Consider the following 25919-nt stretch of genomic DNA (forward strand, 5'->3'; position numbering starts at 1 on the left):
TCTGCTCACTGGGATCCCTGGGAACCTCTCTATGGACATACTCTAGCAAAATTTCCCTGTTGTTTGCAAATACGGCAACTACCAATCACTCCCTGGCATTGCTCGGTCGGATGTCTCCCTCCGCAAGTTCTGCAATAAGCCCTGGTATAACTCTGGCTCTGTCGGGAACCACTGGAGCTAGAAGAACTGCTGCTAGACTTCTTAAACTGTCTTCCTCTGGCTTTCAGATAGTCTTTCTTCCCACCACTACTCCTGCCACTCTCAAATCTGGGAGGAGGTTGCTGTGGTCTCGGTGCTGGAGGAACATACAAAGCTCCTTTCTGTACAAGGCAGAGCAAATCACAACAAGGTAGAGAAATTGGCCACATATTCTTCTATATTCAACTGCCACTGTCTAAAATTTGCAAACTCTGCACCTTTGTCCTTTCTGTACGACACTGGGAAGAATCTTTGATAAAATTCAGTCTTAAAGATATTCCAAGTAATATTCGTACCTCGATGCTCCAATGCTCTCTTTGTCGTAATCCACCAATTTTTTGCAACATCATGCAATTGGTGTCCTATCAGACGGACTCGGCGCTCATCAGTGTAATCCAATGAATCAAACAGCTTTTCAATATCATCTAACCAAGTCTCACTCTCAACTGAAGTCTCAGTGTCTTTCAGAGTCGGCAATTTGAACGACTGAAACCTCTTCAGTAACGTTTCCATCAGTGTTTCTGTCACATCCATCGGATTCGCTAAAGTACTGCCCTGTTCTGTGATTCTTCGAGGAGGCAAATCTGATTATCAAAAATATTATATATATATATATATATATATATATATATATATATATATATATATATATATTGCATGTCCAAGCCATGTGGCTCACCTCTTGTGCAGCACGTCTCGTGCATATGCGCGACCCTCCTCGGCGCATATGCGCGAGACATTCCATCTCGGCGCGTGCCTTCTCGACATCTCGCGCATATGCGCGCACCATCTCTGCGCATATGCGCGAGGTCCTCTGCCATACCCGCGCATATGCACGCATCGGTGCCACGCATATGCACGAGACCTTCGGTCCTCGCATATACAACATCACATGCAATCTTGATTCATGTCTCGGGTGGCCCTTTCATAATCACATCAATTCATAAATTAATCATCTCGAATTAACAGGATAAAAATCTCGGGCATTACAATATTTCTCAAATCAATGAATGTGTACACAACAAATATGAGAAAATATCACATCATAGTTTCATTAAATGTGTTCTTACAACAAAATTGCATAAAGAAACCAAGTTTCATTCTTTCTATATGATCCTTAAATTTCAATGGTGGCATGCCTTTAGTGAAAGGATCTGCAATCATCAATTAAGTGCTAATGTGCTCGATAAGTAACTTCTTATCTTTAACACGTACTCATATGGCTAAATACTTAATGTCGATGTGCTTGCTTCAACTACCACTTTTGTTATTTTTAGCCATAAAAACCGCAGCTGAATTGTCACAATATATTTTTAATGGCCTAGATATAGAATCCATGATCCTAAGCCTCGAAATGTAACTCTTCAACCATACACCATGTGAGGTTGCCTCAAAACAAGATATAAACTCAACTTCCATAGTGGAAGTAGCAGTCAATGTCTACTTTGCACTTCTCCAAGATACAGCTCCACCAGCTAGTATAAAAATATATCCTGAAGTGGATTTTCGTGAATCAATGCAGCCAGCGTATTCTGAATCAGAGTCAGAGTAGCCAATTACTTCAAAATTCTCAGTTCATCTGAACATAAGCATATAATCTTTGGTCCCTTTAAGGTACCTCATTACTTTCTTTGCAGCTTTCCAATAAACCTGTATTACTCTGATATCTTCCCAACATCCCAACAACAAATGCAATGTCAGGTCTAGTGCAAACCTGAGCATACGTTAAGCTTCCGACAGCAGAAGCATAATGAATGTTTTTCATTTGTTCCCGCTCTAGATCATTCTTTGGGCATTGTCTCAAATTGAATTTATCGCCTTTCACAACGGTAGCTATACTTGGTGAACAATCTTTCATCCGATATCTCTCTAAAACTTTGTTGATATAATTTTCTTGAGACAGACCTAGAATACTATAATTAGGTCTCTATGTATCTTAATGCCAATGACATAAGATGTGTCGCCCATATCCTTCATATCAAAGTTTTTAGAGAGGAATTGTTTCACCTCATATAACAGACTCTTATCATTGGTTGCTGCAAGTAATATATCATCCACATATAGAATAAGGAAACAAATCTTGCTCCCACTAACCTTCTGGTAAATACATTGATCTAGGGGGTTCTCAACGAATTCGAATGAAAAGATAACATCATGAAATTTCAAATACCATTGACGAGAAGCTTGTTTCAATCCATATATATATTTCTTAAGCTTACAAACCAATTGCTCACCATTACTAGAGAAGAATCCTTCAGGTTGTTTCATATAAACCTCTTCCTCTGGTTCTCCATTGAGAAAAGCTGTTTTCACATCCATTTTTTGCAAATCTAAGTCAAAATGTGCAACCAATGCTAGAATGATACGAAGAGAATCTTTTTTAGATTGAGAAAAAGTCTCTTTATAATCGATTCCTTCCTGCTGAGTGAATTCTTTAGCAATGAGTCTTGCTTTATACCTTTCAATGTTACCTAATGAGTCTTTCTTTGTTTTGAAGAACCATTTACATCCAATGGCTTTTACACCATTAGGTAACTGAACAAGATCCCAGACTCCATTAACTGCCATAGAATTCATCTCTTATTTCATAGCATTAAACCATAGTTTTGACTCATTACAACTCATGGCTTGTGAAAACGTTTCAGGATCATTTTCGGCTCCGATGTTAAAGTCCGATTCTTGTAAATTCACAACATAATCACTGGATATTGCTGATATTCTTAATCTAGTAAATCTCCTAAGCTTTTTTGGTTGATCAACAATTTCTTGTTGTTCTCCATTAACAACTTGATCTACTGGATTTTCATCAGCGATTTTTGAAACTTCAGTAATCGGTTTCCTAACACCCATTGGGTCTTGAGGGATTTGAGTAACAATCAATCTGTCATTTGAATAAGAGGGTTGTTCATTAATCTGATCATTCTCAAAAACTATTTCATGATCACTCACATTAATCAAGTCATTTTCAAGAAATTTTGCATTTCTTGATTCCACAATTCTAGTGTTGTGAGATGGACAATAAAATATGTAACCTTTGGATTTTTCGGCATACCCGATTAAATATCCACTTATAGTTCTTGGGTGCAGTTTCTTTTCATGTGGGTTGTAAACTATTATTTCTGAAGAGCAACCCCAAACGCGTATATGTTGCAAACATGGTTTCCAACCTTTTAATAACTCAAATGGCGTCTTTGGGACAGCCTTAGTTGGAACTCGGTTTAATATATACACAGCTGTCTTAAGAGCTTCCGTCCACAAGGATTTAGGAAGTTTGGAGCTACTTATCATGCTCTCACCATGTACAATAATGTTCGGTTTCTCCTCTCAGCTAGGCCATTTTGGTCCGGAGAACCAGGCAGAGTATATTGGGCAACAATCCCATATTCTTGGAGAAACTTCGGAAACGGACCAGGTGCTTGTCCATTCTCAATGTATCTACCGTAATATTCTCCACCTCTATCTGTTCTCACTATCTTAATTTGTTTATCATATTGCTTCTCAAATTCAGCCTTAAAAACCTTAAAGGCTTTAAGTGCTTCATTTTTATTATGAAGCATGTAGATATATATGTATCGTGAATAATCATCAATGAATGAGATGAAGTATTTCGGACTTTGCATGTCCATATCTGGACAACAAATATCTGAATGTATGATTTCTAATATTTCTGTACTCCTCTTGGCATCCTTTTTAGACTTATTGGTCTGCTTTCCCTTAATACAGTGCACACAAGTATCAAAATTAGTAAAATCTAAATTACTGAGTACTCCATCATTTACTAATCTTTTAATTCTCTCTATGAAGATGTGTCCCAATTTCTGATGCCATAGTATAGAGGAATCTTTATTTATAACACATATTTTAATACCTCATTCAACATGCATAGTGGTGTTATTATTTTATAAAAAAATAGAGAAAAGACCATCAACCATTGTATCATTTCCAATAATATTTGATTTATAAAAAAAATTATTGATTTATCCAAAAACTGAAATGAATAAAAAGAGGTACAAGTTTTGAAACTGAAATTAAATTCCTAGAAAAACTAGAAATATAAAAGATTTTTTCCAATTTTAAAATATAACAACTATTCAACAATAGGTAGTAAGTCTCAATAGCCTCCACATGCGAAGACATCTTGTTTCCTAAATAGATGCTCCGCTCATTTTCTATTGATTTCCTTAGGTTTTGCATACACTGCAAGGTATTTATAACATTTATTGTAGAACTATAATCAATCCATCATGTGTTATAAATCATATCGACCATATTAGATTCATAAGACAAATGAAGTAGGAATACCTTTTTTTCAAGCCAGTCCTTAAATTTATTGCAATCCTTCTTCATGTGTCCCGTCATTTTACAGAAGAAACACTTGGATTATTTCTTCATGTCAAGTTGGGGTGGAATTATTCCTTTCCCTTTTCCCTTGAATTTGGCTTGCTTCTTATACTTTCCTTGTGTAATCGTAAATACATTATCACTCGTTTCCATCAACAACCTTCATTCTTCTTGAACACACATGGTCATTAATTCATTGATTGACGTGTATTGTAGGAAATTTTGAAGGGTCCATAATGTTATGGAAGAGTACATAAAATGTAGTGCACAAGAAAAGCTTCAGACATTTCCACTTCAAGTGTCTTTAGCCGAGCCGCTATGTCCCGCATTTTCATCATGTGCTCTCGCACACCTCTCACACTGGTGATCCATAATGAAGAAAATTCCATAATTAAGGTGTTGACAAGTGCCTTATCTGAAGACTGAAATTGTTCATCAATAGCCTTCAGTAATTCTCTGACATTATTATGCTGATCGACAGAACCACACATACTAGAAGAGATTTTGGTCTTTATGAACATTACGCATAGTCGATTAGATCGCTCCCATTTTTCATAAAGATCAACATCATCCGGAATGCTGTTTTCAGTAATAGCAAATGGTTCGTCTTTTCGTATAGCATAATCAATATCCATCCACCCTAATTGAAGAAGGATTCTTTCTTTCCATATTTTATAATCATCGCCATTTAGTTCGGGAATGTCACATTTCATATCAGAAAAACTCGCAGGTTTCACAACTGCACAAAATATCATATGCTTAAAATTTTGAGAGAATATCATGTTTTACCAATGTAATTCATGTTTTAAAAATATAGTGACATAAAATTTTCCTGTGGGCTAAAATTTTAATTCAATAAGATTTTTATGTAACTTTATGATAAAACTATCAAAATGTATTTTTCTTAACTCCTGTGGGTAAATTAAGAAAAATATAATTTTATATTTTAACCTAATTAATTATATAAATATAATAAAAATCCTTGTGGGGTAAAATTTATTATGTTTATATATTAATTACAATTGATGTCCATTATGTGATCCAAATCCACTTAATGCATAATTTTTTATAATTAAGGATGTTGTGGCTATTACTCAATTATTTAAAATTATATGGCTCACGGACAAAATTTTGAATTTACTTTAATACTTTATATAATAATTATTTAGTAACATAATAAACATTTTCCAAGAGTGTTCCCAGGAAAGATAGGTAGTGCTAATGCCTTTTAAATACCTAACTCCTAGTTAGAGCAATGTTCCTCAGGAAGGCCAGTGGCTAGTCAAGGCAGTTTAAACGATCTATGAAGAACTCCATTAGATCATGTTTTTTCATGTCATCTTATAATTATTATTCACTTTAATTATCAACATTTATGTGAATCTTAAGCCAAAAATTTTCAGTAAATAACTTTATATTCAAATTTTTATTTAATATGAATAAATAAGTTCACCACCAGTTTTTCTTTTCAATCAGAGTAGTGATAAAGTGAGGATCACATTTCCATTAAAATGTGGGCTCCTCATCAATATTTCTCTTTTATCAGAGTAGTGATAAAGTAAGGATTATTTATTCATTTATGAACATCCGAAATATTTTATTTTATAATATTATATTCATATCTTACTTGATATGTTCATTTCAAATTATAAACAACTTAATATAATTTAATATGAACATAATGTGAATATTGATAGACAATTTTTTTAATATTATTTGCATTTAAAATTTCAAAAATAAATGCAAACATAATATTAAATTTGCATGTACACATCAAACACTTATCCATAATATTTGACATTAAATCTAACATGCAAAAAATAATTTCTAAACATGTATTAGAAATTACAACGAACTTGGAATTATTTTAATGTGTACAAATTATTTAACCAAATGCTATATGTATACCGAATTATACATATAACTTAATAACACATTAAACAATAATAAACTTGAATCAGACGCAAAAACAATAATTCATTATAATAATAATTTTTTAAAAAAATTATCATTGTTATTATTATTATTTGCATAATAATTGAAGACTTCAATTGTGGATCTCAAATCATAAACTCCACGTAATTTAATGCAATTGAAAGCATGTAGGATCCATGTATTAAATACATACATTATTATCAAATTTATTATTATTTTTAATTAATTAATAATAATAATAATAATAATAAATGTTAACCGACATCTCCTTTATATTAATGCAATTGAATGATTGTTTAGAAATTATTGAATCATCTTCTTCACACAACATTTGCAACGAGAATTTCATTCCAAAAAATTTTTTAGAAACCTTTCAACCGAGAACTTCAAAGTGTGATCGTCAAGAAAATTCTCCGAAGAATTTTTCATGTAAATTTCTTAATTTATGATATTCTAACTTTCATTTTTACGTAAACTTTCAGATATCAATTTCCTAAAGTTCATATCCAAACTTCTTTTTTACGTAAACTTTCAGAATTCAATTTCCTAAAGTTCATGATATCCGATCTTCAAGATTCTTACGCAAATTTCAGAAAGAATTTTTTTTCAAAATTTCATGATATCGGATTTTCAGAAAACTAAAACAAATTTTCAAGGCTGAGGTATCACGGCTCTGATACCAAATGTCATAATTTTTCTCAAAATCATGTTTCTAAGTATATATAAACATGATAAATAATATGCGGAAGTAGAACGAGCATTGCCTCCGGCAATTGAAAATTTTGAAACTTTTCTATTTTTCCTGCGATTGATGTCTTCTAAGCACTTCACCCTCTCGATAGATGGTGTATTTTGTTTTCTGAGGTGTGTGCTTAGGGACCTCAATCACCGCTATTTATAGGCGTTTCTCATACCATCAATGAGTGTATCGGGAGCCGAAAGTCAAAAGAAGAAACGTGTATGTATCTCAATTTCTAAAGTTGAGACGGTGCATGTATCATTTTTGTCAAAAGTTGTAGGCAATGGCCATCGTTATTTCCTACACGTCTGTTCTTCTTCTGATATGTGTCACTTTTTCTTACATAGAATTTATCTATTTTTCCACATCTTCTACTTAAACCTTTCGAGAAGATCAAACTCTCCATACGACGACCTTATCGTCTCAGTTTCATGAAGGGCAACAGTTTGTGAAACCTGTGGTAGCAGTGGATCAGCGTACTGTAGTTGTCAAGGAAAGATTGGAAGCCCAGTGCAATGGGAGGGACTTCTGCCACATGGATTTAATTGTCAGAATTTCAATTCATCTGCTATAACAAGTGTCACGCCCTTAGACCAAGGTTAGTCGATACCGAAATTGTTCAATAATCACATAATCACCAAACAACAAGTCTTGTAATATACGATAAACCAAAACCAAGTTTATTTCATAAATACCATAAAATATATTGTCTTTATAACATTAACTCTGAAAACGATAAAAAATTGCGGAAACGTTTACAACTTGAATTAAAAACTTAAATAAGTGAAAACTAAAATAAACTTCTTGATCCAACTTATTATCAGCCTCAAAACTGGTTTTGTTCGTATTTCTCAATGTAATCTTCTCACTTATATGGGAGGATAGACTGAGGCATGAGTGATATGATCGTCACTCAGCAAGTGGGGACTGTTCGAGCACATACATACCTAATACACATGATATTTGAAATAACATATCATGCATAACACATTTCGTATAACATATATCATAAGCATAAATGTAATCATAATTTGGCATAGACACTAAGATTCCTCCACTTTCCATGATTTACTGATATCAGTCCCTAATTTTTACTCCTCTAAAGGGGTGAGACCATATAACTATTACAATCCTACCGTATAAGAGCCATAAACTTATTGTATGTTGAGATTCTCACCCATATCTAGTTGATTCCTCAAAGTACCAAAAAATAGGGCACTTTCAACACAACACGAAACGAACAACTTATGTTTGAACAAAACTTTCAAAAACTGAAACAATTCATATGCAAATTATTTTAAAACTTAAGCTCACTTAAAAAGACAAGTGTGCCAAATTATATACAAAAGCCCACTTATTTTATTATTACATGAAGAATTCGAAATCCACAGAAAAATAACGCAAACTGAAATTCGAAAACACAGAAACATTTCGATCCAAAAATTCGTTGTTTCGCAGGATCCTTTGCAACTTACTGAATCGATGGATCGGGATTTAAACCTGCACCGTCATCCAAAAATAAGTAAAATAAATTATGAATGGTGGAGATCGAGTTTGGATATTGTTTTGACCTGCTTATGGACGAACAAAAGTAGATATATTATTTTTGCATGGAATCTGAGCAGTTTTCTTGCGGAGGCTGTATACAAAAAATGAACCATTGGATTTTGCTGCATTTTGGATATGTGATTCAAAACATAAGATATCGTATTCTAACAGTGCATATTGGATTCCGAGCACTTGAGCTGTAAGGCCCAGGAATTTAATTCACGTAACCTGAAGGCATGCAATCTAGGATTTTTATTTAAATTATGTGTTTAATTATTTTTATGTATTTTATGCATAATCCATGCATGATAGGATTTAATGAATGAAATTTTAAAATTTCATGTATTAGGGTTTCTAGATGCATTTCACGCTTGAACGAAGAACGGACACCGGAGAATTTTCAGGAAAATTATTTTATTACATGATTAATTTTTATTAATTTATAAAAGGTGCTTTTAAGGGTAATTTTCAAAAATGGGATTTTATTGGGTATTTTTACACGCATGATTTTATTTTTAACGGTAAGCAAATTTTACCGAATCTTGAGACTTTTTGAGGGTTCGGCTAATATTTTCAAAATCTTCCCAACACAAAATATTTTTCGGGAGTATGTTTGGATTTAATGGGCCTAATATTAAGCTCATTGGGCTTAATTATTCTTTTAAACCTTTAATTAACAAGGTTAGGGCCCATTAACTTTTTAATTAACAATTTTATATAACCTAAACACCCCTTAACCTACTCATAACCTCCCACAGCCGACACTCACCCCTCCCATTTAGAATATTCTCGGCCTCAGCAAGGAGTTTCTCAAGGTGTCTCGGTTTCCATTTGTTCTTGCATAGAAAGTTCTCCTGAGTCTCCCTCGCATCGTTCTTGTTCTCCAAATCTTCAGGCACGCATTTGTATCATTCTTTACGAATCACAAATGTTTTTATATTGATGGTTGTGTTCGTGCATAAATATTTCCGATCCAAGCACGTGTCGGAAAGAATTTCGGTTTCCTTGTGTTTTCTTGCACTCTGTTTGTGTTACTCACGTTTTTCTGAATTCTTGGTGCAAGGGGCTGCGGTTCTTGAGTGTCTAGAGACTTCTGGTGGGGTCAAGTTGCTGTCACGGGTTTTAGAAAATTTGCTGGACGTATACGAGTGAAGGGATGTGAGGAGCATTCTTCGGGGGTGGCTCGATCTTTGGTGTTTCAGCGTGCAGGGTTCAACCAGCACTGCAGGGAGCTCGCTGAGGCTTAGACCAGACCAAGGTGGGTCTGAGACAAGGTTTGGAAGGGCTCGGCTCGTGCTAGAACCGCCTCAAGCGCTGTGGATCGAGGAGGTAGAGGCTTGGCTCGGTTTAGACTTTTAGTGAGATAAGCGATTTGAAGGGGGCTGCGGCTTGCATGGGATGATTTGCATGGGTTCAGTAGGTTCACGGTAGTCCTAGGGTGGTCTAAGTAAGGTGGATTCAAGGCTTGATTCGTCGGTGGTGAGCTTGGACGCGAGTTGGAATAGTGAGTATTACGGTCGGTGGTTAATTGTGGAAGGGTCGAGAGTTCAGTATTTTTCGGGACAATCAGGCGTAGGTTTAAGAGCTTGAGGTTAAGATTTTAGGACCATTATAGAGTTTGTAAGGTGTGGTAAAAAGTTGGGAAAGTTGTGGTTAAGTTTCGGTTCGATTCGGGTTAAAACCGGGACCCCGGTCCAAGTTTTAAAACGAATCGATCATTTTCTATTTTGGCTCGAGTTTACATCTAAGAATGCTTTTAAAAATTTTTTGGGAGATTTTAAGGAGTTTGGTAAGCTTTGGGTCAATTTTAGAGGTCCAGGGGTAAAACGGTAATTTTTGGGTTTCCAGGGGCAAAATGGTCATTTTGCACCCGGGGTGATATTTTCGTCAAGACAGCGCCCTGAGAACAAATTCATGATATTTTAAAGGTTTATGAATCACATTTACGATTTTTACGCAATTATGATTAATGCGGTGTGTGCTTGGTTTAAAGAAAAAATTATGTATATGCGTGCTTTTATTTAAGTGATGAATATGATGACACGTTTTTTAAGGAAGTGATTTAGTTGTGACTAACACGATGACATGTAGGCCGGGACTCAGTGGGAGGATAATTCTGTCGCTGATGATCCTCGCCGCCGGGTACCACGGTTACACGTAAATGGATCCATCGACTGACATGATGATACAAAAGTCACAGTTAATGAACGTAATTCAAATTAAAAAATTTAACACATATATGTTGACACGATGATATATGCTATGATTATTACCATGTTTTGATGGGACACGTTTACGTATACGATTTTACTGCAGACATGAAATGTATGTTGATTATGCTATTTTTCACTGGTGTCTGCTACGTATTTGTACTTGTTATTACTGGTATAGGTGTGTTGAGTCTTTAGACTCATTAGGCATGTGTGATGCAAGTGAGTATTTTGAGTAGGAGACAGGAGGTGCTGAACTCTGAGTAGGCAGCCTGGTGCGGTGACATAACCCGAGGACCGCACGTTTTTCCGCATATTGAGTTATGAGTTTTGAGAGGAGTTAAACAGTTTTTATACATTGAGGTTATTACGATTTTTTTACGCATTTACGTTTATGTTGATTTTGGATGACGTTGGTTATTTTTAAAATGCACTACTTTTATTGACAAATAAATACGATTATGTTAAATGTAATTTTGTTATTGCGAGCTTTTGAAAAAAAAAAATATTTCCGCACTTTTAGACCGAGTAGATGCTACATGAACGATGAAAATAATTTTCAAAATATGAACAATATTGGATGACTGCAACAGCACCTGAGAGAGGATATTCGCAAATATTGGAGAACAAAACTCGAAATTTTTTGATCTTGAGAGTTGTGAGATTTCGAGTGGAGATGCTGCCCTATTTATAAGAGTGTAGATGTTATTCGGCTCATGTATTATCCTCACATTTAAACTTTAAATTCAAGTATAAATTTTGGATATAGTTTAATCCAATATTTGAATTTTGGATAGATCATAATATCTTTATTCATCTCTTGAGTAGACCATTTTCGAAATTTTCCAAGCATAAATCTTCTTATCATGTAGACTTTTATCCATTACTCTTGATATATATATTTCCGAAATATATATCCATGGAAATATGTATCCATAAATATGTGTTAATTTCGAAAATATGAGATTACACTATCAATTTATCTAATATCTATTTATCTTAAATCTTATCTTGTATTTTAATTTGCTAATTTTGAAATTATACCCATAAATTTTGAAATAAACATATACATGTATGTATATATCCAACATCTCTCTATCTAATAGTTGAATCTTGCATTAACTTGACCTATGTATACCTATATACCAAATCGAAAACTAGGTATATTTATCACTTGAAATTCGAATTCCTTGGATAGTTTTGACACAAATATGCAATTCTCACCTAACACTTTAGATAATCTTGACAATCTTAAAAAAAATATTTGATAACTGAGTACAAATTTTGAGTACAAAAATAATACACCGATTTTGAAATTCATGGATTTTACATTCCTCCCTCCTTTGGTAAGTTTCGTTCTCGAAACTTGGGTTGACTTTGTCTTCGAAGAGATAATGATATTGTTATCTCATTATTTCTTCCAACTCCCACGCGAATTCGCTTTCCGTGTAGTAAAACCATTGTACCTTGATGTAGGAATGATGCATCTTGTGAGGCCCAGGGCCGAAGAGCGCGGGGGTTATCGTCGGTACCATGAGGTTGCATGGACAATGAGCGGCTCTTGGCAGGCTTCTAGGTGAAGGGAACATGAATGAGCCGATCTTACACCTGAAAGAGAGGGATTCCAAAAAATGTTCAAGTATAGGACTGTGAAGTTGAAGAGGACTTAAAAGATTTGATAGGCACTACTCATATCATGAAGGTACATTTTTTTTTGGTAATTCATCACATAAGAACTTCAAGATTAATCGTACTTGATTTGGGACAATTTTGGGATGGGTGACCCCTTGGGAAATTTCCTAGGGTGCGTTTTAGTGAGAACATAAGTACGTTAGAAAGACTTGTCTTGGTACACTGGAGACAGTCATCGAATCTGGGGTGTTACACATCATATTTGTATTCGGTCTTTGGTATCCACGATTCGTATAAGAACCTCTTTGTACTTCAATTATTCTCCCAAGTTACCTTTGTTTATGAGTGGTTTGACTTCCAATAAGCTCTTGGGTTTGGAATGGATCTCCTCAGCTAGGACACATGAAAGACATTGTGGATTTTGACATATCTAGCGACAATGCTAGACTATAAGCTAATGTGCTCACTTTCTCTAAGATTTCGAAATTCCTACGTAGCAGGGTTCAGTTTTTCAACTTTACTAAAGCGTTTCATTGGAGATACTTTCACGTAGACCTTTTCACCAATACTGAATTCTACAGGCCTTCTTTTTAAATCAATCTAGCTTTTTAAGTCGATCTTGAGCAGCATTGAGTTTCTCTTTAATGACTGTTACCTTGTCCACAGTTGATTGGACAAGCTCGGGTCTCGTTATCACTTTTTCTCTCAGTTCATACCAATATAGGGGTGACTGAAATTTTCGCCTATATAAAGCTTCATATGATGCTATTCTGATTATGTTGTGATAACTGTTATTGTAAGAGAACTATATAAAGGGTAAATGTCTGCTCTAGTTCACAATGAAATCTAGTGCACATGACCGCAACATATCCTCTAGATTTTGTATCGTTCTTTCAGTTGGCCATCGATATGAGATTGATAGGTCGTACTGAATGTAACTTTAGTTCCCATTGTTTCTTGAAAGCTATTTGATATGATCGATTGAGGGATAATTATTGAGCTATAATATATCGGTTCTCGAAATATTGAACACCGATAAAATTTTGGTTTTCAAACCAAGCGGAAGACACTCAAAATATTCCTTCATAGAAATCAATTAAACAATTTGTAAAGTATTTAAAAGATATGCAAGTTGAATGAGTAGAAACATTTTGGTTGAACCATTTTGTCAAACACTTGATTTGCAATATTTTAGTAGCACACATAAAATGCTTCAACAATGTATTTTTAAAACAGTTGAAATGATAAGTAAATGCAATAAGTAAATAGGCACAAATCTATTTACGGATGTTTGGAGAACTCAAGATCCTACGTCACCCTTTATTCCCCTTGCGAAGGATCCAATAGAATACTTTGATTTATGCTATTTGTACAAACCTATTTCGATTTAGGAATTATTTCTTGCCTAATCGAAACTCCTATCACACTCTCAATCGTAGGCCGCAACAATCCGCATAATGTTTAAATTCTCTTATGTCAAGACTAAGAAACATAATCTTTAATGTCTTTGTGTGAATACTCATTCAACTAAAATTTGAAGCTCAACTCTCATGTGTATATGTGACTGATTGTATGTGAGGATTTAATCATTTACAATGTATTTATCCCTCAATGTATCCTCACACACTGGGTTTACTCTCATTCTAGCTAATTTCTTTATGTACAGTGTCCATGCTTTGAATCCACTTCCAATGCTTGTATTTGATATTCAAGATGTCGAATTTATAGGCTCTAAGAATGATATATACGTTAAACACAAGAATATGACAGTCTCGAAAGTTACTGTACTGTTTCTGATATTGAAACGGTCATTTCCGTCTTGCTGGCCACTTTTCCTTAGCCTAACTGATTTTGAAGTTTTTGTTCCGTTGGGCTCTTTAGCTAGACTACTCATTCAGTTTGGCTCGTGTGCTAGAATGGTCATTCACTTTTACTCATATGATAAACTAGTCATTCAGTTTGGCTCGTCTGCTAAACTGAACTGAAATGATGAGGTCTTTCATTCTGTGCAGAACTCGAATCTTCATCGTCATTTATTAGCATCTTAAACTTCACTTCAGACTTTGACTTGCGAAGATATTTTGTAGATCATTATATTATCTTTTTAATGCTTACTGAATCTTTCCATTTGTATTACCGATCTTATCAGACCGACCAACGTACCGCATCTGCTTATGCATAATTTATTGTTGTTTCATGCAATCAGTTTGGTCTTGCAATCATTAGTTTGCCTAGATAACATCCGATTTTTCTCAAATGAAGTTAAATACAACTTATGCCAAATTGAGTTTTATTTTGCGCAGTTTTGATGGTTTTTCATTTGCAATATGGAGTTGTGAGATATCTACAAAAAACTTAAGGTTGCAATATTTTCAATTTGGCTAAATTTGAGTTCTAGCTTCCAACTTGAGTTAGCAACTACACACTTGAGTAAATATGTTAGAAACACAATAACAAGTTTTGTTATCATCAAAATAAAGATTGGTTGTGTTTTTCAAACGAACGCTCTTCTTAAATCGTCACAAAATCTTAGATCTTTATCCAACAAAGACCATTGTCGCTAGCTTGAGATCATGAGTAGGGTACATTTTCTCACGTGGATTCAGTTGCCTCAATTCATAAGCAATCACTCTTCTTTCTTACATGAGTACGCATCCCAGACCTTCATTTGATGTGCCACTGTAGATGGTAAAATCTTTATCCTCAGTAAGGAATACTAACCATGGTGTGGAAGCAAGATTTTCCTTCAATGTTTGAAAGGTCTTTTCACATCCTTGGCTCCAATTGAATTTGTAGTTCATTTGTGTGAGTTTCGTCAGTGGTGTGACCTTTACAAAGAAGCCCTCAGTGAACTTTCGGTAATAGCCTGCTAACCAAAGAAGCTTATAACACAAGCGAGTATATTCATTGTCTTTCTCTTATCGCTATCTAACACAAGCGAGTTCATTCATTGTCTTTCTCCTGGAATTGTTCTTTTTTTTCCATTCTTAGTATTGTAGTCAGAGTCAAAACTTATTATGTTATACTTTACTCAATGCCGAGCAATATCTTGTAACTTATGTTATTCACATAATCTCATCACCCACTTATTATTTCAAAATAATATAAATTTTCTTAACATAAAGATATTGTCTCTAATATTCATTTTAAACAAGATATTCCAAGATCATAAATATTAAAATTTACACTTATTATTCTTAAGAATCCAAATTTAATGTTCACACGGTTAACTATTGCCAAAAAAAAATCAAATTCTATGTTGGAATACTAAAAAACATATCATATAATTCTTATATCAGATTTTTCATAAATACTTTATTGTTATCGAGTCAAATATTTCATTTTAAGTCAGAAGCTTATTTCATTTTATCTCTGATAGATATAATCCTAACGATATATGTCAATAATAATTGTTTCCGTACTAAAACTTCAAAAATTCGACAAGTACAACAAGAAACACATTGAACGCAATTTTTTCGAGAAATTTTTTAAAAATGGAAAGTTTGGAGATGAACATATGTTTTTAAAGAATATGCCTAGAGGAGTCTAGAAAACTGACGAATCGAATTAGGGATTTCCTACGAAAAGTTATAGGCTCTACGAAACATTTCTAAAACGGAAAAAACGTGATTTCGGAAGCCTAAACAAAGGAATTCATGTTTTCGAACCATTACGCACAACTAAATTGTGAATATTACTCGTTAGCCCATTCCGGAGGAGAATGTATGGCCATTTTCCATAATATGACTATTTTGTTTTTGGTAAAAAAAAAATTCAACTGGATTATGAACTTGGCGGCTTTGATAAAACTTAAATATCACGCTCCAAGACTGGGGATAATTGACACCAGCGCTATATAACAATCACATAATCACTAAACGACAAAGCTCGTAGTACAGTATAAACCAAAACCAATTTATTTCATAAATACCATAAAATATAATTGTCTTTACAAGATAAACTCTAAAAATGATAAAAATTTGTGGAAGCATTTATAACTTGAATTAAAAACTTAAATAAGTAAAAATGAATAAACTTCTTGATCCAACTTAATACCAGCCCCAAAATTTGTCTTTTTCATATTTCTCGATTTCTTCTTGTTATTTATCTTGGGAGGGTAGAGTAATGGGTGAATGATATGATCGTCACTCATTAAGTGGGGGCCGTTTGAACACATACATACATGATCTTCGAAATAACATATCATGCATAACATATTTTGTATAAGATATAATATAAGCATAAACGTAATAATATCTTGGGCTAGACATTGAGATATATTTTCTATAGTTTACTAATATCAGTCCTTAATTTTTACTCACCTAAGGGGGCGAGGCCATATAACGGTTACAATCCGACCATGTAAGCGCCAAAAACTTATTGTATGTTGGGATTCCTATCTATATCCAGTTGAATTCTCACAGTGGAAAAACACATGGTATTTTCAATTAGAAATGAACTACTCATGCTCAAACAAAACTTTTGAAAACTGAAACAATTTATATACAAATTATTTTAAAACATAAGTTCACTTAAAAGAACAAGTGCGTCAAATTATATAAAAAGAACATTTACCTTTTTATCTCTTGAAGAAGTCGAAAGCCACAGAAGAATAACGCAAACGACACTTCAAAAACACAACAACACTTCAACCGAATAATCAATTTTTTGCAGAATCCTTTTCAACTTATTGAACTGTTTGATCGGGTTTAAACTTTCGCAGTACGTACACAAGTAAGTAAAATAAATTATGAACTATGAATATCACAAAGGCCATATCGTGAGTCTCGAAGAACAACAAGACCACCTTCAGGACATACTTATTAAATCCCATCTCAAAACAACTAATTTCACAATTAAAAACAAAGGATCCATGATAAATATTATTGAAAGCCATTATTATTTTTGAACAATATAATACCATTGCAGTTGGACGATGTTTCAATTATTTCGCGAACAAGATAGTAGATTCAAGCATTAGCACTCGGGATATCTTTGCAATGATTCTTGACTAGATAATCTGCAGCACATTCCATCAAGGCAGTCAACGGTTTCATGGATACTAAAGCGGCATGGTCGGCCGCCTCCTCGCTTACCTCGTACTCTATCGTCGATTTCGTGATGCAACGATTTTTGTTTTCTGTCTCGATCACCTCCAGTCGAACTCGAAAATATTTGAAACCCAAGTCGAGAAACCCACCCTCCACCACCTCCGTCTCCTTCACGCGCCTCGAATCATCCACCACGGTGAACTTCTCCTTGTAGGAGGCTGGTCCCGGCGTCCCTATTTTCATTTATATTCAAATCAATTGATTCGATCGGTCAATATTAGTTATAACTAATATTATTATAGCTGAAATTTTTTGAAAGTTTTTCCTTCTTCCTAAAAGTACCTAAAGGGAAGAAGATTTCGATAGTTGTTCCGACACCTCCGTCGCCATGAGCGACAGTCTTACTGACAAAGTCTGGGAGCGATTCTCCGGCGATCTTGGCGAGCAGCAGGCTTCCGTACACTTTCCATGCTTCGCTTGCTGGTACATTCACTTCCCTCTCTTCGCTTGCTGTTCCAAACATTGTTTTTTTTTTTAAATTTTTGTGGCGAGGAAATATCGAGGAGTTTGTTATCAAAGTAACGATGAAGCCTTGGATCTTATTTATAACTAGTTCCTCTGCACACGAATCGATTGACTAAAGTAAAATTTTACAAATTATGGAGGGGCAAAATTGATATTTGAATGGTTGAAATAAAAATAAAAATGTGTTTGAAATTTAAAAAACAAAAAACAAAAGTGTAATATTAGTATCATATTGATAAAAAAGTTGATGCTCTCTGTAGTTATTATCATGTCCTCACACTTAATAATAGAAGCATAGATAATAACAATGGAAGTTGGTAAGAGTAATTCGGATACAATAAGTCTAATGTGAGACCGTTTCACGGATCTTAATCTGTGAAACGGGTCAACTCTACCCATATTCACAATAAAAAATAATATTTTTATCATAAAAAGTAATATTTTTTCATGGATGACCTAAATAAGATGTCCGTCTCATAAATAAGACACGTCAGATCGTCTCACACAAGTTTTTGCCAAAATTTATATGAAAAGTATTTTTATATAAAATTGCCATTCTAGTTTGGAATGTGGTATTATTTCAGGGAAAAGAGTCGTTGGACGTATCAAAATACTCAAAGAAATCGATATGTTTATTTTAAATCATCGACCCATTTGTTGAAAACTCACACTTTCACAAATATCGAGAGATTTTTTTTTATGCTTTTAGAATAAAAAACACGGTTAAAACATAAATAATTTTTTTTAATAAAATAGTTGTGGAAACATCTTTTTTTAACTATAAAATCATTTTATTCACCTTTTCAATTCTAAAAACATTTTTATAGGTTAACAAAACGCGTATTTATTGTTTAAAAAACTTTTAAGTTATTTAATAAAATTTTGAAAAAAACTTTTTATCAATACTTGTCCAAATGGAGTCCTAGTTTATACCACTTTGTAACAACTTTGTAACACAAATAACTGACAATCTATATGAATTATTTCTATTTATATTGTCGAATGCTTGTTTTATACATATTATTTATTTGATGAAAATTGTATATCTAACTAATCCTATTTAATTAGCTGTTTTTTTTAATATAAGGGTGTGTTTTTCTATGAGGAAAAATATATTGGAACTATATAATTTATTAAATAAATACAATAAATTATTGTTTGTAATTGGCGAGGAATCTCAGGAGAAAATGATCCACGATATTTTTGGGCACTAAATACCAAAGATAGCCGGCTGTTCATTCACAGTACATACATGAATACATTTGTGGGGACTTTTTCAGTAATTCGCATTTTTTTCAAGACTCCACATATATATGGAATCTTGCGTCATTTTGTCATTTAGCCCAAGAAATATGTCCAAAATCCGAGAGGACACGCCCCCACATGGTTTGGATGCTACAAGATTCACACATATATGTGATTTTGTATTGGAAATATGTTAACAATAGGACTTAAAAAAGTAATTAGTACTGGCCATTGTTTTTAGTAAGTAGTTTGTGAGACGGTCTCACAAATTTATTTATGTGAGATGGGTCGAGCCGATTCATATTTACAATTAAAAATAATATATTTAAAATAAATATTAATATTTTTTCATGAGTTGAGTTGAGTTAAACACATGTCTCATAAAATTGACTGTTGAGACCGTTTCATAGAAATATTTGTGTTAATAGATTGAGTTTTGTGCATAGGAAAATGATTGTTCATGTAACACCTGGAAAATTTAAAGGTTCACGCGAACTACGTGCATTCAAGTTATTAAATTCCTTGTATATTCAATTAATTATTTTAATTGCATAAATTAATTATGTTGTGCATATTGACATGTTTAAAATATATTTTTTACATGATTGCATTAAAATGTATCTTTAAAGGTTATTCAAGCTGCGATCGAGGAACGGAGACCGATGACTGAAAATTAGAAAAGTTTTTATTAAATAATTGTTTTTAATTATTTAAAATACGATCGATACTTTTTATTATTTTTTAAAATAAGAGGTTTTGAAGTGAATTTATACACGGAGACGTAATTTTTATCGATGTTGGATATTTAACAAAAATACGAACGTTTTGGCAAACCGACTAATAAATTCATAAACTTGTTTAAGAAAAACTATTTTAAATATTTTAATTAAACACTAATGAGCTAAATATGCCTAATTAAGTTTGTTAATGGACCTAAGCCTTGTTAGTAGATTAATTAGGTATATAATATACTAAACCTACCCATAACCCCACAAAAAAAAACCCACGCCCCACTCCCCTTCACAATTAAAACTCTTCCCCCCACCAGCAACATGGCACACACATCACAATTAGAAAGGAAAAGCTTCGGTCTTTTGAAGAAAAATTCAGTCTAGGTGTTTACGTCGCCGTTCTTCGCATCGTCGCTTCGTTCTCGTTCGTAAAATACACAAAGACGTGTCATATTCTTCCTTCACTCATCATCACACCATATTATGTATTTATGTTTGAAATTGCATGAAAAAGAAGAGCACCTTGATATTTTCGTACATGCATCTTATGTGGTTTTAAAAACATGAAATTTGATCCAAAAATCACGAAATTCATGTACCTAAGGGGCTGTCATGATTAGTAACTAATATGGGATTTTTTTACACAAGTTTAAGGGCCTAGAATCATGCACAATATGCTGCACACACACAAGAAATGAAGCTGAAACCTTCAGAACAAGAACCGTAATTTGTGTGTATTCAGGTGGCTCGTTTACTTCGCATGGGGTCACGGGGCTGGTCAGGGCTGGTTGAGGGCTTGGCCAAGGTCAGGTTTGAAGTCTAGGTATTGTCCTAGGGCATCTAGGGTCGAGGGAGGCGGGTGAGGAAGAGCCCTTGCGAGAAGGGACTCTTCACGCGTAAGATTCAAGGTGGCCGAGAGTTCCAAGGACCATGGCTCGGTCTGGGGGTGAGCTAGTTGGTCCATCAGGGTCCTAGGTCTATGGGTAGGGTTTGGGCCAGGGATTGGTGCAAGTGGGTGCGCTGTGGCTCGAAGGAACATGATGAAGCACATGAGAAGAAAGCTACGCGCGAGGACTGTTGTGCTGTTTTGGTGGTTCGCTGTGTGGGTTCCAGGGGCTGGTCTGGTCTGGGTAGGGTCTGTGGTCAGGGTTAGGTGGGCTCGGTGGTGGCTCGGCTGGAGGTGACCTAGGATGACTAGGAGTCTTCTAGCGTGAGTTTTAGGATAGTGCAGAACTTGGGTCAAGTTTCAGAAGGTTTTTGAGCGGGTCAGGGATGGTTCTTTGGGCTGGTATTGGTCAGGAGGGTGCCTAGGTGGGTTGGCTAGGGTTTGGCTCGAGGTGGCTCGGGCGTGGCTCGAGTAAATTAGGAGATGGCTCGTTGTGTTCGATTAGGTGTAAAAAAATGAAAATTTAAGAAGTAAAATTGGAACCATGGGTCCATGCGGGTGGTTCATGGCTCACAAGGGTAGAATAAATCATAAAAATGATATTTAAAATTTGGGATCAAAATATTGAGTTTTGAATTTATTCGGGATTTAATCGCAGCACGAAACTTTAATTAAAGAATTAATTGAAAAACCTAGATTAAGCTTAATAAAATTATAAAAAATTATATTTAAGCTCAAATAATTATTAAAAGTCTAAGTTTTAATTTTGGAAATTTTATATTAAGGTTTGATATAATTCAGGATTAAAACACATTAATACGTTATATTTAAAGATTAATTTAAAAGTCTTGTATTTAAGCTAAATAAAATTATGAGAATTTTAAGTTAGGCTTAAATAATTGTTTGAGACATGTTAGAGTCAATGAAATTAAGAAAATGTCAAAAACGTGAAATTTTATATATAGGGGTAAAACAGTCATTTTACACCTAAAAATTTGGAAACGTCATGACAGTGTCCTGATTGCTGTTTTATATGCTAATAAAATTACTTTTAATAGCTATAGATGTTTATGAATTTTATATTGTTAATATGTTTATTTTTAATGTTTATGGATTTTTAATATGTTAAAATGTTATTTTAAATGTTTACGTTCTATTATGCCAAAACGTTTATTTTAAATATTTGATAGGATCGGTTATGGGGATCATCGTTGAGCTACAATAGCTCGGTTCTTGAAATATTGAACACCGATTAATTAAATCGAGTTTGGTTAAAAACCAAGCGGAAGATACTCGAAATAATCTTTCGTAGAAACCGATTAAATATTTTGTAAAGCATTTAAAATATATGCAAGTTGAATGAGTAAAAGTATTTCAGTTGAAGCATTTTATATACACTTGGTATGCAATATTTTGGTATTTGAAGAACACATAAAATACTTCAACAATGCATCTTTAAAAACAGTGGAAATGATAAGTAAATGCAATAAACAAATAGACACGAATTTGTTTATGGATGTTCGGAGATTAACAACTCCTACGTCACCCCTTCTTCCCCTTGGGAAGAATCCACTAGAAGACTTTGATTTATACAACTACTTGTACAAACCCATTCAGCTAGGACTTACCCACTGCCTAAACTGAACTCCTAGCACTCAAGATTGTAGGCAGCACCTCACAATCAGCATATTATTTAATGTCTCATATGCAAAGACTACAAACACAATGTTTTACGTCTTTGTGTAAAGACTCACTCAACTAATCTTTGATGTTCAGCTCTCTTGTATATGTGTGAGTGATTGTGTGTGAGGAATTTATCCTTTACAGTGTACATCTTAAATGTATCCTCACACAAGGGCTTGTGCTCTCAACTAGCTGATATATTCATGCTAACTACCCATGCTTTGAATTCACTTCCAAAGCTCTTGTTTGATTTTCAAGATATTGTATTTAAAGGCTCCAACACTGATATATACGTTAGACACAAGAATATGACCGTTTGGAAAGTTTCTGTACTGTTTCGGGAATTGCAACGGTCAAATTCAGCTTGCTGGGCATTTTCCCGACTGGTCAACTCTGGTCAACTGGTCAACTCAACTGATCGTTCAGTTCAACTGGTCATCAGGTCAGCAGCTGGTTCAGTTCAGCAGGTCAGCAGCTGGTTCAGTTCAGCACGTCTGGTTCAGTTGAGTTTCAACTGGTTTGCTGAAATCAGCCTAACTGATTTCAGTTGGTGCAGAACCAGTAGCTTCATCGCCATTTATCAGCATCTTAAGCTTCGATTCAGACTTTGACTTCTCATAATGATTTGTAGATCTTTATCTTATCTTTCCAACGCATACTGAATCGCTTCATTTCGATAACCGAGATGAGAGATATGACCAAAATACGGCAGCTGCTCAAACACAACTGATTGCTGTTTTCATGTGATCAGTTCGGTAATTGAGCGATCAGTTAGACCATGATAACATCCGATTTTGCCCAACTGACGTGAAGTACAACTTGTTCCAAATTGATTTTTCTGATCAGTTCAATTGGCGGATTGTCATTTGGATCATCCAGTTGAGATATATCTTTAAAACACCGAAGCTTGCCAGAAATTCAGTTTGTGCAAAATTCAGTTTCAGCTTGCTTCTTGTGTTTGCAACTTCACACTTGAGTAAATATGTTAGAAACACAATAACAAGTTTTGTTAACATCAAAATCAAGATTGCGAACATGAAATATTCCAACAATATTTATGTATTTTTATGATTAAACGATAACGTTAAAAGATATATCGCAGGATTGGTTTAAAAGAAAAAAGTTATATTCATGTTTAAATTTTATAAAGTGATGAGAATATGAAACGTTGAAGGAAGTGAAATAATTGTGACTAATACGATGATATGTGGGAGATATCGTGAGGATTATGGTTACCAGTGGGAGCTCGACGATCCTATTTTCGTTGATACGTCTATGATGATATGAATGGGGATGTCGTGAGGGGATAAGGCTCAGAGGGAGCTCATTTGCGGGAGAAGGCCTCAGAGGGAACCCATTTATGGGAAAAGGCTCCAGAGAGAGCCCGTCTATGGGGGAAGGCCTCCGAGGGAGCTCCAACAATCGTGTTCCATTCGATGAGGATAGGCCAAGGTCCAGTTGACCGGTGAGAATGTTGCTGGTGTCCCCGCCGCCCAGTAGTGTGGTTACATGTAGATGGATCCATCGCAAACACGTAGATGAACACGAAAGTCACAATTAACGATCTGAATTCAACAAAAGGAAAAAAGAATATGTATATATTGATGATAATATGTATATGAATATGTTGAAGATTACATGAGAATGTTTATGAAAACATTTTAAAGATGATGCATCATTATGAAAACGATGAAAACGATGAAAACATTTTAAAGTTTATGTATATTCATGAAAACGATGTTAAAGTACAATTATTTTTACGGTGCATGTGATCTGTATATGTAGTACTTGTTATCAATATTATGGTGTGTTGAGCCTTTAGACTCACTAAGTGTGATTGATGCAGGTGCTATTGATTATGAATATGTTAATATAGGTCTTGATGGTTGACTTTGTGGGACTGAGGGTGCACATGACCCGAGGACCGACGCTAGTTTTCCGCACTAGTTATGATTTATGATTTGAAGTTATGTTAAATATATTTTATGACTTTTATTTATGTTTTGAGAGGTTATAGTATGTGCTAAACTTTTCAGATAATGTTTATAGGTTTGGTAAAAAGTTTAACGATTTTATGTTTTAAACAATTTCCTTTGGATTTTTAAATGTTAGTTGGTTGTTTTTAAGAGCCCGTTTGGTATCAAAAGTTTTTTGATTAAAAATGTGTTTTTTTAAGTTGGCTTTTAAAAGTGTTTTTTTAAGTAAAAGTTGTGTTAATATTGTGTTTGATGAATAGATAAAAAGCACTTTTTAAATTAATAAATGTGTTTGGATACATATCATTAAAGTGCTTTTTTAACTCATTAATTGCCGGATTCAGTTTCTTCCTCACAAATTTTTAAAAATATTTCGGTATTCTGATCAGTCCAATCCGTCTTATTATTCCCATCAGCAACAAATCCAGGTTCAACAGTCTCAATCGTATATCTAGATAATTGACTTGGATTTGATAATTTTCGTTTAGGAGCTAACTTCGAATCCATTCTATATTCAAAAAATAAAACATAAAAAACAACAGGGAGTGTAGATTCTGCAGCGAAAAGAAAGCAGAAAAAAATGAACGAACAAAAACCTCGACGGAAAAAAAAAAATTGTACCTTGTAGAAGAATGGAGAAAAGATTGAGAAGAGGCTACTGGTGGATGTTTTTTAGGTTATTGAAAAAGCTAGTGGAAAAAGCTCTAAAATAGGACTTTTAAAAAAGCTCTAATTTCAACTTAAATAAGTGCTTTTTTAAGCACTAGAAGCCCACCCAAACAAGTTAAAAATTATAAAAGCACTTTTTTAATTGTAGCTTCTTATACCAAATGGGCCCTAAAATGGTGCAAGGTATTTTTAAAGTATATGTATATTTTCCAATCGGCCGAATTGTGAGAGGTCTGAAAAAAAAAATTTCTAGCACGATTTAAGAAAACGAATAGCAGACGTTTCAATTTACTAATTATTTGACATCCAAATAAATGATTTTAGCTGACAAATAAATGACCATCTTGCTCCTGACTTTAAGGGTAGCAAAACCGAACCCACCATGATAATTTGACTTGAGTCAACTTGAAAAATTTTGGATTCGGGTTAAATCGGGTCGGACCCCGAAATCAAATCCGAAAAAATAGTTGAGTTGGGTCGATTTTTTTTAAAAAAGTAATTTTTTTATAGAATTAGGAAATATTGGTTACATTTTTATATTGTATGTTGA

The 25919-nt window shown here is 34.2% G+C and overlaps 2 protein-coding genes across 2 annotated transcripts; both read right to left on the reverse strand.

The window, feature by feature from the left end:
- Positions 1 to 4778: 4778 nt before the first annotated feature.
- LOC140835695 (uncharacterized) lies at positions 4779 to 5294 on the reverse strand. The gene has a single exon (XM_073201099.1). The coding sequence runs from the start codon at positions 5292 to 5294 to the stop codon at positions 4779 to 4781; it is 516 nt and encodes a 171-aa protein (XP_073057200.1).
- A 12144-nt stretch (positions 5295 to 17438) lies between these two features.
- On the reverse strand, positions 17439 to 18235 carry LOC140836146 (norbelladine synthase-like). The gene is made up of 2 exons (XM_073201557.1): positions 17997 to 18235; positions 17439 to 17887 (listed from the first exon to the last, which is right to left on the reverse strand). Exons 1-2 carry the CDS (start codon positions 18175 to 18177, stop codon positions 17574 to 17576), a joined length of 495 nt encoding a protein of 164 aa, XP_073057658.1. The 5' UTR covers positions 18178 to 18235; the 3' UTR covers positions 17439 to 17573.
- Between the last annotated feature and the right edge of the window lie 7684 nt (positions 18236 to 25919).

The sequence above is a fragment of the Primulina eburnea genome, chromosome 7 (genome assembly GCF_022965805.1).
Source record: "Primulina eburnea isolate SZY01 chromosome 7, ASM2296580v1, whole genome shotgun sequence".
In the NCBI taxonomy this organism is placed as follows: Eukaryota; Viridiplantae; Streptophyta; class Magnoliopsida; order Lamiales; family Gesneriaceae; genus Primulina; species Primulina eburnea.